The 11848-nt window shown below is 41.7% G+C and overlaps 2 protein-coding genes across 5 annotated transcripts in view; both read right to left on the minus strand.

Annotated features, from left to right (window-relative positions):
* Positions 1–2667, minus strand: part of pde1cb (phosphodiesterase 1C, calmodulin-dependent b) — a 98937-nt gene extending 96270 nt beyond the window's left edge. For 2 of the 4 annotated variants that reach the window (XM_069692338.1, XM_069692336.1), the window contains exon 1: positions 2310–2667. In XM_069692338.1, coding sequence (XP_069548439.1) covers positions 2310–2559 — 250 coding nt within the window. In that variant the 5' untranslated portion in view covers positions 2560–2667. The remainder of the gene's footprint in view (positions 1–2309) is intronic. The other 2 variants (XM_069692334.1, XM_069692335.1) reach the window with 2 other exon arrangements.
* A 2960-nt stretch (positions 2668–5627) lies between these two features.
* On the minus strand, positions 5628–11581 carry LOC138617357 (vimentin-like). The gene is made up of 9 exons (XM_069692310.1): positions 10966–11581; positions 10568–10628; positions 8399–8494; positions 7985–8152; positions 6900–7025; positions 6527–6747; positions 6332–6375; positions 6165–6250; positions 5628–6055 (listed from the first exon to the last, which is right to left on the minus strand). The coding sequence occupies exons 1-9, from the start codon at positions 11490–11492 to the stop codon at positions 6014–6016; spliced, it is 1371 nt and encodes a 456-aa protein (XP_069548411.1). The 5' UTR covers positions 11493–11581; the 3' UTR covers positions 5628–6013.
* Positions 11582–11848: the final 267 nt, after the last annotated feature.

Raw genomic sequence — 11848 nt, forward strand, 5'->3', positions numbered from 1 at the left:
ACAGTTAAAAACACCTATCGATATTAATCATGGGGTGTATAGTCTCATTTGGAATGGCAGCTTAGATAATAGCCTCTAAGTCCAAAGTTATCAGAGCCAAAGTCAGACTGCTCTCTGCCATCTCTTAACTTCATAAGAAGTAAACCCCTCTGGGTCTGTCTGACACTGAAGGGACCCAACCAGATAAGCTTGTAGGGAGGTAGGTGTCTGTGTTTTTTATTCCTCAGGAGGCAGCACACGAGTGTACAGTGAGGTGAGAGTCAGGGAGGAGTGTCCTCAACACACATGAGCATCACTGGGGAGCAGGGAGGAAACTCAACAGGAGTCTACACAGTCATATGGTCATGGAAACACAGAGGTACAGATGGTATTTTAGGAGGCAGCCAGAGAGAGTCGTTTTCCTCTGGGACAGATATCCAGGGAGTTGGAACTAGAGGTGGCAGCAGTGGAGTCAAGCAAAGATAAACAGGATTAACTGAAAGAAACACTAAGTAACATAAAGGTGAAAAAAAAAATAAATTTTTTTTTAAACGGCGTGTTCATGGTAAAAAAAAAAAATAATAATTCTATCGCAATATCTAAAGGGAATTTTGACCAAATACACGACTGAAGCAAAACTGCAGTTTGATTTGTTGATTTGTACTTACGACCACTACATTTTTTTTATATATTTTAATCTGAACAGATCAGGCGACTCAAGGTGATTTCAATAAAAAATTTCTACATTTGTCTCCATAAAAAAAACATCTCTGCCCAACTGCCCTTTCACACGTGAATTTCTTCAAATGAATAGGACTGTCAGTTTTAGTCTGAGGGACAACGCAAACATCAAAGAGATGCTTTGGTAGTGGAGATATGTTTCATTGAGGCTGGCCTTCAAAGAGATCAGCATTCATTCTGTGAATAGCTTTTCTTCGGGAGCATAATTCACATGATCCTCTGAAGTGACCAGTTCTCTCTCATCTAGAGACAAATGCACAAACTGAACCACAGTAATCAGCAGTATTAAAGTAACACAATGTCCCCAAAAAACTTGAAAATGTCGCTTATGTGAGTGAAGGATTAAAAAAAAAAAATAAGTGAATTTGCCCTGTGAGTGGCCGTTTTTATGATGGCTTAGCTTTTTTGGCACCCACAACTCTGTTTCTCGCACTTTGAGTCAGTGCACTGTGTTGTTGATCAAAACAAAGAATTAAAGTGTAAAGACAAATACAGATGGCTGACTGCATGTCTGTGGTGCTAGATTGTACTCGGGTGCTGGTTTCGTTTGCAGGATTTAGGAGGCTTTATTGGTAGAAATGGAATATAATAGTCCTTATTATGTTTTCATTGGTGTATAATCACCTGAAAGTGGTCCCTAATCCTATCCCTAACGTTAACCTCCCCAAAACTAAGCAACCAATCACAGGCCTAGCGTCCCTTCTGTCGATCCAATCTAGCGCCAGCCAACAGACAAACCAAACACGGGCTCTAGAGAATTTTCCACTTTTTCCATACAATAGAATCAAAAGCAAAAAAAAATACTCTGCCTGCAGAATGGCCCGTTATGTCATTATTGATGTGAAAAATGCAAGCGGTACCAATGTTCATATATTGACCAGTGTATATATTACAAATAATCGATAGGCTGGTCAACAGAAAGTTAATCACCAACTATTTGAATAAACGATTAGTTGTTTTAAGTCTAAAATGTTCTGATAGCAGCTTCTTAAACATAAATATTTTCAGATTACCTTAGTGCTTCATGACAATAAACTGAATATCTTTTGGCTGTGACATATTTATCAGGACAAAAAAAAGACATCTTAGGCTGCAACTTAGGCAGTGAGAATACACCAGTGAACATTTTTAACCACTTTGTGAAATTTTAAGGACCAAACAGCTAAACGATTATTAATTGACAGATCAATTAATAATGAAAATGATAGTTATTTGCAGCCCAAAGAAATCATCAAGCTGCCAGTTACGTAGTCATAGATCCATAACGTTGTGTAATATTGTAGTGTAAGAAAAGTAGCCTAAATGTAGCTGTAGACAGATGGAGTAAAATGTACTAATATCGGTATCTGAAATGTACACGCATGCTCCCATAAAACTACAAACTTGAGAAACTGTATTACAACTTCCTACCACGCTTCATTTATAATGTATTTTACCGAATGTCCCCACTTGTGGGATTAATAAAGTCAATCGTATCTTATTGATGGTTGTTTTTGTTTGCTTCAGCTGCTCTTTGCTCCAACAGGTGCCTAACTTCCATGACTTGGGGTGGGGGGGGAAGTACGGAGACATTTCTCGACACAACTCACCGCTCTGTGCCTTTTTCCTTGAACTCTGTTTGCTTCCGTCGGAGTCTCGTCTGCTGAGGACCTCGGACAGCGACTGGCGGGAGCTCTGCCGCCCGGTTTGGCTGGACACGTTGAACCGCGCGTTCTTCTTCTTGGTCCGGTCCGATTCCGGAGCGGACTGCCTCCTCTCCGGATCATGGTTCTCCGGCTCGGAACCCACTTTCACCAACGCGTTCCTGGTCCTGGTGAGAGCAGAAGTCACCGAGCCCATCACCAAGAAGAAAAGGGGAGGGGGGGGGGGACAAAAAGTCTAAAAAGCTTCAGTCGGATTCGGTAACTTTGCTCATTTGACTCAAAACCTGTTGAAACTCTACTTTTGTTCTGCTCTTCGCGACAAAGTCTGAAGAAAAAAAAATGTTCTTGTCACTCCTTAGCTGTCAGCTTCATTGTTAGTTCACTGACAGCAACCTATAAATGTGATTACAGGACCAAAAATCGGAGTTTGGACGGATCTTGTCTGCACATCTTTCTCGATTTCCTCCGACAGACACGTCACATGGAGAAAGTTGCTCTGTCGACAAACACGCTGCTCTCCCGGGACAAGCAGGCGAAAACAAGCCACATTAATTACCCGACAACTGTCCCGGATTATTAAAATCAGCGACTGCCCTCATTTTAAACAGGCATTTATAATTACAAAATACCTGTAGTTTGGCGTTGTCAAACTTGCGTTTAACGAGGGAGAAGTGATCGCGAGATTTGGACGCGGTCAAATAAATAAAAATGTGGTTTTATTGTGAAGCTGCTGACTATTTCTGGATAAACGTAGCCGGTGTCATGCCAAAATGTGACCGTCTGCCAGGAACTGACCGTCTTTTGCGGGAGCGCGCTCAGCCTGTTAAAGCAGTACAGCCAGTGTCTACATGTCTGAGACCAAGACCAATTAAGACAGATTATAGTTCACTCAGTCCTTTTTACCTCTTAAAATACGTGTGTTTTAAAATACGTTTATGAAAGCATTTTTAAAACGGGTATAAAAGGGTTGAGTGAGTTACAATTTGTGCAATATGACTTCTTATTGATATCGACATACGTTGAGGCAGAAACGGCCTTTCAGTCAACAGGCAGGACTTGAAATCGCTTTTTGGCAGCTGGAAAAAAAAAGAAGCATGTTTTGGTTATATTGGCCCTTCATACGTATTTTAAACGGGTATAAAGGATTGAGTGAGCTATAAATTGTTCAATATAACCAATGAGTGAGATCAATGCACTTTGAGGTAGAAACAGCCTTTCAGTCAACAGGCAGGTGAAAAACTGCTATATTTTTTTCTTGATAATATTGGGTTTTTAAAAGTATTTCTGCAGGTAAAAAAAAAAAAAAAAAAAAAAAAAAGGCTGGGCTATAATCTGTCCGACATAATTAACCCTATTTGTGCTATAAATCGACTAAAAACGACAGGATTAGTTAATAATCACGCCGTCCGCATGATAATTGTGTTAAAGGTTACCTCTTTATTTTATATTGCCTCTTTTCATTCATTACAATCAATTACAGTCGAATAGACAAAATTGATGTAAAATACCAAACGCATATAATCATGGAAAGCAGCACTGCCTATCTTCGCGGAAATGCACGCGAAAACAAGCAATATTGCAAACACTTCTTCGTCCACAATTGTGAATTTTCAGTCAAAAGAACCATGTTGTCCACGTTATTGCGGTTAGATCTCAATGAAAGCAGCTGCAGACATGTAGACACTGGCTGTAAGTGCTTCAACAGGCTGAGCGCGCTCCCGCGAACGACGGTCAGTTCCAGGCAGACGATCACATTTTGGCATGACACCGGCTGTAAATGATCCACCAGAGGGTTCAGCTGCACCTGTCACCGACAGATGGCAGTCAAACAAAGCAGGTTTTGTACCTTGAGCAGATGCAGTTTCCTGGATTTGTTCGTAAGTCTTTGGTGACCGCCACAGCTTCTCTGTTTTGTTTCGTTTTTGTCTTAATGTACAGGGTTCAAGACCTCCTACGTATTGATCGTGATTTTGTGATGACGAAATTCAATTTTGTTCAGTTTACGCTTGACAAAAACAACTTATTGTATGCTTGCACTTTATACACTAGTTGAAGAACTATTCAGAACCTCGAGTGAAAGTAGCAGTGCCAGTCGAGTGTAAAAGTCTTCTTTAAATCTGCAAAAATGTGCCAGAATATATCAAAAGCAAAAGTACCCTTTGAATGAAACTGACTTAACTGTGTCCTCTTTTTTTTTTTTTTAGTCTGACAGTGACTCAAATACCACAAGTTTGACACTGCAGCCAGTTTGTTCAAATCTGCACAACTCAATGCAGTCCAGCACACAAACCTTTTGTTGTTTTCGTTGTTGTTGCTCTGTCAAAAATGTTGATGCCATCGAATTTTATCTCCGAGACCAAAAATGGAGGCTGCTAGTTGTGCATTGCATTACATTGAGAGGTGTTTCCGCTACTCTGTCTCCCTTGTATATGTAGATACCTTTGAGTTAAAGCTGGTAGCGGGTGGTTAGTTTGGAGCTACAGTTGCATCAGTCCAGAGATCCTGCTGAAGCCCGAGAATATGAACAAACTGTGCTGTGTCCCCACCTGCTTCGGGATTATCCCTTTGGAAGGCAGTGACTGAAAAATGATTTACCTACGTGGATTACAAACGTCCCATCATTATTACTTGCATCATAATTAGCTGATAATGCAGGTTAATTTACTGCACAGTCAATCTGGATGTTTTTACCTCCATCAAGGGCGTTATGTTTTGGGTGCCATTTGTTTGTCAGAAAGATGATGAAAATACTACCGGCCTGATTTTCACGAAACTTGGTAGAAGCATGTAGCCCACCATCCTGTTATGCTCAATGGCCAATCACAACACGGTGGATCACATGCAGACAGCGGTTTCTTGGGAGAGAACTGGAAGTCATATAACATCGCAACAAATGTAAAAAAAAATATCCAGACATGCTGTATATAGTGGTTGCGGTTGTATATTGCGTTTCATAGACAGAGATCTGCGCTCTCCAAGTGCCCTTCTAGTTTATTATTTTGTCCCTGCATGATTCATTTACCCGCTAAATGTCTCTTTAGTGTCTTACTTCTGCTTTCAAAAACATAAAATTAGTTATGCAATGTGATGCAGGTGATGTTATTACCTGATTGAGAAAAAAGGAAAGGTTTTCAAATGTATTGCTAGAGTTGAATACAGTTATACATTCATGCATTGCTTAAATTGCAAACAATTTTCATAATGTTTTAGCTAATGCTACTTTATTATCATAATGCGATGAGGCATTACACCTTGAGCACAGTATTGCGTTACAGTCTTCATTGTTTATTGCTGCATACAGGCAATTGTGACATCTTTAGCATACAGGTATCTTGGAGTGTGCATGCTGTATCGATCAAAAATACTACTTTGGTCACAAAAATATTTTTGTAGACCTCAGTGAAGGTTGCTATGTTGTGCTGATTTCATTATTGTGTTTAAACAAGTGTGACAAAATACTTTGAGCAGAGGAGGAAGCAAAATACAGTGTGTGTCAAATAACAGGCTTACTGGATCATCACATGTAAAGGCACTTTTCGAAAGCTGTTTGCTGTTTGTGTGTTGTTGGTTTGTTTGCTTGCTTGTAGCTCCAGTGAAATGTGTTTCTCCTTATTGCTTTTGTTGGTTGTTTGTCAAAGACAAAGACATTATTAGTCCATGTCATCGTGGTTCTGGGTTGACTCATTGATCACCTGAGCAAGGACACAGAGGGCAGAGAAACAATGATGAGCGGAGGTGTTCCTGAGCCCAAGCAACATCAGAAAACTACTTGATTAGAAAATCCCTTCAAGCTTATTCTACCTGACCATCCCTGGTCTCAATGGTCTTGATGAGAACTTTCTTGGTTGTTGAAGTTTCAACATGGGGTTTGGAATCAAACATGGTTTCTAAGAAAGAGAAAAAAAAAGTGGGACGTGTCAATGCCTGGCATCCCTGCCATGAAATCAACATGCAGAATGTGTTCTTACCTCTCAGGTTTAGAGAGGAGAAGTTTGGCAGGGGGGTAGAGATTCTGTAAATGAAGGAAGAAAAGCCCACAAGTTTATATCTGCATCTTTGCTGATCAAATCAAATGAATGCTCATATCTCTCAGCTTGTCACTATAACGGTCTTTAATTTCTACAATGCTGAGTTTTTGCAAATGTAAGGCCTCCATCCATCACCTGCTCTCCTCTCCTTCCAGCAGCTTCCTGTAGGTGGCAATCTCGATGTCCAGGGCCATCTTGACATTCAGGAGGTCCTGGTACTCCCGCAGGTGACGGGCCATCTCGTCCTTCATGTTGTGAATGTCCTCCTCCAGACGGCCGATGTTATCCTGGTACCCACCCGTCTCCAGGGAATAGTTGTCCTCTATCTCTCTCATCTGGCGCTCCAAGGATTCATTCTGGGAGAGGTAAGAAAATGACACTCAGGCTGAGAAAACAACTTGTTTCATATGAAGATAAAATGCAAAGGATATTTTGCATTTGAAGGCATTGCTCTCTTTAGTGGCAGGTTTTTGTATACTACATTGTAAACCTAAAGTTGCACACTCACAGTTCCTTTGAGGGCATCCACCTCACATGTGAGTGCCTGAACTTGGCGTCTGTAGTCATTGGCCTCCTGCTTGGCCACTCTCAGAGCATCGTTATTCCTGGTTGCAGCATCGGTGAGGTCAGCAAACTGGCAACCACAGTGACAAAGAGAGAGGAGAGATAAACAGAGCGAGAGAGGGAAAAAACAGAGAAATCAACTGTTCAATAAATGATGAGTCAGAGGTTGAAGAAGAGCGAGTATGGCAGATCTCGTGAAGAGTGGAAATGATGAAAGATGTGGCCACGGCGGAGGCTTGCAAGCGGTTTTAAAGCAGCACTGTGTTCACTGAAACTGGAGTCATTGATGCTTGTACCTGTGTTCAAATGTCATAAAGAAAAAAGGATTATACTTTACTGGTTTTCAATGCCTAATTAAACATTGCATATGTTGTTGTTTTTTCTGACAGATGAGGCAGTGGAAACAACAGACATATTTTCAAGTTAATATGGTGAATTTAATAGCAGTCAGTTGCTTATTTACACATCCAGCAGAAACAAACAAACATTAGGATTCATTCAAAGTCTTTTTATGCCCTCCAGATGAATGTTAAATGTTATATTTACTCTCCTCTTTGCTCTGTTTTTGGTCTCCACAAAAATAGCTAAAGGTTCAGCTGCTTAATGCTTCGCTAATGTTCACCGGCTAATCACTAACTTTGTCTGTGCGTCGTTTGGTGCTTGGCAGGTAGCACAAGTTTTTAGAGGTTTTCAGTGCAACAACATAAACCACGGTTGTGAGCCATGAAGAACAGTAAAGTTGTGAGTTGTAAAACCAAAACAAAAGCTAAGGGATACTAAAAGCCTGGGGAACTGGAGAGTCTTGTGATAATTTACCTTTGGTTCATCACCAAAATTGACCCTTTTGACAAAGATGTGGTCACATGGTCCATAGTTAATAGAAAAATATTGATTATAGCCACTTTAATTATCATCTGAAATGTGCTAAATAAAATTATATTCAAGCTTTATTTCACTTTTTTGTGTTTCTTTTGAATTTCTTCAAACATTATTTACATCGGTTGTGTTTTCTCTGTAGAAATTATTTACCTTGGATTTGTACCATTCCTCTGACTCATGGATGTTTTTGGAGGCCAGGTTCTCGTACTGCAGACGGACATCCCTCAGAGCTGCTGTCAGGTCGGGCTTAGCCATGTCCATATCCACCTGCACGTGCTGCTGCTGCTGCTGGATCTGGCTATGCAGCTCCAGCATTTCCTGCAACAGAATCAGCAAAGCTTAACAGCATTGATTTAATGTTTTTTTTATTTTATTTTTTTGTCTGCTCTTCTGCAACGCTGCTGGTTGCATTAGGACTGCTTTGATGAACTAATTTGGCATTTAAGCAGATTAAAAAATATTTCAAATGATTTGGCCTAGTTTTTCTGAGGGTGCTTTTCACTTATCAGGGAGTACACGTGCAGTCAACTGATTCAGCTTTGGCCACAAAAAAAGGAAGCTTACCTCATCATGCAGCTTCTTGAGGAAGTTGATTTCCTCCTGGAGTGAATCGACCTTCCGCTCCAGGTCCAGTCTGGACAGGGCAGCATTGTCCACATCCTGTACCGTGACACTTACTCTTAATAAGGTGACTTGTGAAGGTGACATGAATTATGCATAGTGTGTTTGCTGATACAGGAAAAAAATAAAATAAACACCCTTTCACATGCTGTAAAGAGCAACTCACACAACACCCACACACACAAATGACCTATTGTGTAGTCGGGCAAGGTCACAAACAAATGTATCCAATAAAAATCAACTGTAGGCACATGACGTGTCGCTGCAGATGTTGGCAACAGACGAATAGGTGTTATCTCGTGATTTTCATGTGTTGTATACGTTGCAGCAGCAGTTGGGTCACGCTCCCTGAACGCATCACAGGCAGATTTAAAATGGAGAAAAGTAACTAAGTGGATTTACTCAATGTATTTCTATTGTATAGTACTTTATACGTCTAGTTCACAAGGAAATATCTTACTTTTTCTTATCGACATTTCCTCAACACTTAGACTTTATTTTCTAAATTAAGATACTACATGAAAAACATATGACGAGCCTATAAAATATGGTGCATTCATATTAAACGAGTGTATAAAGGAATTTGGCTCCAAATTGGCGACACTTTGGCAGATTACTTTAGTATCAATAGAAAGGATCTAAATAAATCATCCACTACTGCAGATCTGCAGGACAGAGTTTGTAAAATAAAACCTGAGGCCATTTATTGTACAATAAAACAAGCAAAGTACACGATATAGTTGCATGTCATGCCTTCAATGCGATTTATTCCGTTCCTGTTTAATTTGATAAATGAAGCACTGCAGAACAGCCAGAAAGTATTAGGGATCCTTAATCCCATTTGTTATTGCCTAACTGCATTCTTAACATGAAATTCGCCACTGATTGTTCTTGTAGATTTTCGTTTCTTCTACTGCAAGCTCTAATTTTGTATGTTATTATTTTATAACTACTTAATTAAGCTTTAAGGCAAATTTTCTCTTCTGAACATAATCATATAAAATGCACTCCAAACAACCCATTCTGGTTGATTTTATTGCTCTGTGGCACCACACCAGTGCTGTCCTTTGTTAGGGCGTTGGCAGGCTGGTAATTGAGGTATCAGCAAATGAAGCAGCTTGGCCCCTGCCCTAATGCCACAAACAAAGTGCGCTATTCAGCAGGGTTTCCCAAACAAGCCCAAGGCTGGAAGAGTGACTGTCTGCCTGACTGAGCAAGAACCCGTTGCAGGCCCTGCATTGTTGTCTGTGTGCCATGGGGACTTCCTTCCTGCCATTCATGAAGACAGGGTCACGATCATGGGACATATTGATAACCTAAAGCATTCTTTAAAAAGCATATAATCACTGGAAAATGTCATTATATTCCGAGCAAAATGCCTTTTTTTCCCACTTTTTTTTGTACTATGGGACGCATTTAAAACTATTTGCTCAACTCATCAGCTCTCCATTATTCACCGTGAAAGCCAGTGACAGAGAACAATCTCTGACAAGACCATAACAAGGGAGATTCTTATGCGCTGATGCTGTCCCAGAACGAGACAGCCGGATCACATGGTGGCTTGTCTTCTCGCTCTGATAACCACATTGGATCCACACTGTTGTTGTGCTTGTGTCCAGCTTATTCACTGTGACCAGTCAGACTTAAAAAGATCTCCTCTCATTGCAGGCCTGATTGAACTCAACAGCCACAACTTAGCCTTTTGTACCAGGCTGGGGTCATTCGCTGCACTACAGCTATTTTGGATCATGGCTAGGACCTACTGTTGTGCCATCAGAAGAGTGCATTCCTGTTTCTGCAGGTCATGAAGAGTAATTAGATAAAGAACACCTAGAAGAGAGAAGGGACAGTTACACCTCATACTTGTTAGAAGTGAGGCTTTTAGAGAGAAATTAGGCTGATCTCATTTCTTTGACATCATTTGGGGGTTTAAACCAGGAATAGATGAGAAGGCGTGGCTGTGGAGGAGCATCAGCATCCTCTGCTAAGACCTAGCAATTCACATTTATACCCGTTAAAATTCCCATCCATTACAAAAAAATATGATAAGAGGAAGAGTTTAGCCTGACGTCAACAGTGAGAACTTTATTTCCAAGGTGGGAAATACTGTACCTGTCTGAAGCTCTGCATGTTTGCCTCAGCCTCCTCCTTTTGGGAGATTTCATCCTGCAACCTGCAAAGACAGACAAAATGTGCACATTTTATTACAGCAGCAATGGGGACTCTCCCCCACCCCACCCCCTGCAAAACCTGCCATGACCATTTTTTTTTTTTTTTGCCTCTACTTCTCTTTCACGCACGAAAAATTTTGAGAGAAATAAACTGAACTGAAACACAAAGCTGCGGCAGCTCTTTTTGCGCAGTCCCTGGCACGCAGTGACTGAACTGGCAAAAGTTCAGCCGGCATGGAAGTATAACTAATAATGGGATGTGCATGTATTGATTATAGATCTGACCTACACAACAAAAGAAACGATACATGCAGAGGACAGAAGTGCCACGCCTCCTACTTCTCTCTCAGCCGGTCGATGTCATCTGCCAGGTTGTCCCGGTGAACTTCCACCCGGGCCTTCTCGTTGGTGAGCTGGTCCACTTGACGCCTCAGCTCCCGCATCTCGTCCTCGTACAGATCTCCGACCCGGGACGTGCCTTTGCCCCGCAGCTGCTCCAGCTCCGCCAGTAGGATCTTGTTCTGCTGCTCCAAGAAGCGGACTTTCTCGATGTAGTTGGCGAAACGGTCGTTGAGCGACTGCATCTGCGCCTTCTCGTTGGTGCGGTTCGTCATGAACTCGGTGTTTATGGCGTCGGACAGGGCGAAGTCCAGGTTCTCGGAGGCCAGCCGGGGCATGGCTGCGCTGCTCCGGAGCCTTTGGGTCTTCACTGCGTATACGTTCGGAGCGGAGGAGAGCCCGAAGGATACCCGGGAGGAGCGCACTGGGCTGGAGAACTGGCGGCTCGAGTAGCTGGTCCTGACCGCGGCTCTCTCCCCGCCAAACATCTTTTTGTAAGAAGAATGTGGCGTTGTTCTATAAGACATCTTGCTTGATTATTTTCAGACAACCAGAACAACGTCACCGATCTGGAAGTGCTCTTGTCCCGACAGCATCAGCAGAGTGCGCCTGGGAAGGCGTTCCCGAAACCATTACTGATTTATAGTCTCCTCCTTATGCAAATAACTCAAGGGCTGCTTGAGTGACACATCGAGAGTCCAATCCCAAATCGGAACGCACACATTTTGCATTTCAAGTCCATAGATACAGATCCTGGATCAATATTTAGGCCAAATGTCTGCGCACTATAAAGTAAGGATGTGAGGCCATGGCATGTCCAGTTACATCTAAGATCTTATATCTGGTCTCACATAAAAGACTGTCCTGAAAAAGTACAACATGG

This window comes from Brachyistius frenatus, unplaced genomic scaffold, assembly GCF_029030835.1.
Source record: "Brachyistius frenatus isolate BFR_SWC_R1_liver_20210118 unplaced genomic scaffold, ASM2903083v1 Contig_12, whole genome shotgun sequence".
NCBI classification, from domain to species: domain Eukaryota; kingdom Metazoa; phylum Chordata; class Actinopteri; family Embiotocidae; genus Brachyistius; species Brachyistius frenatus.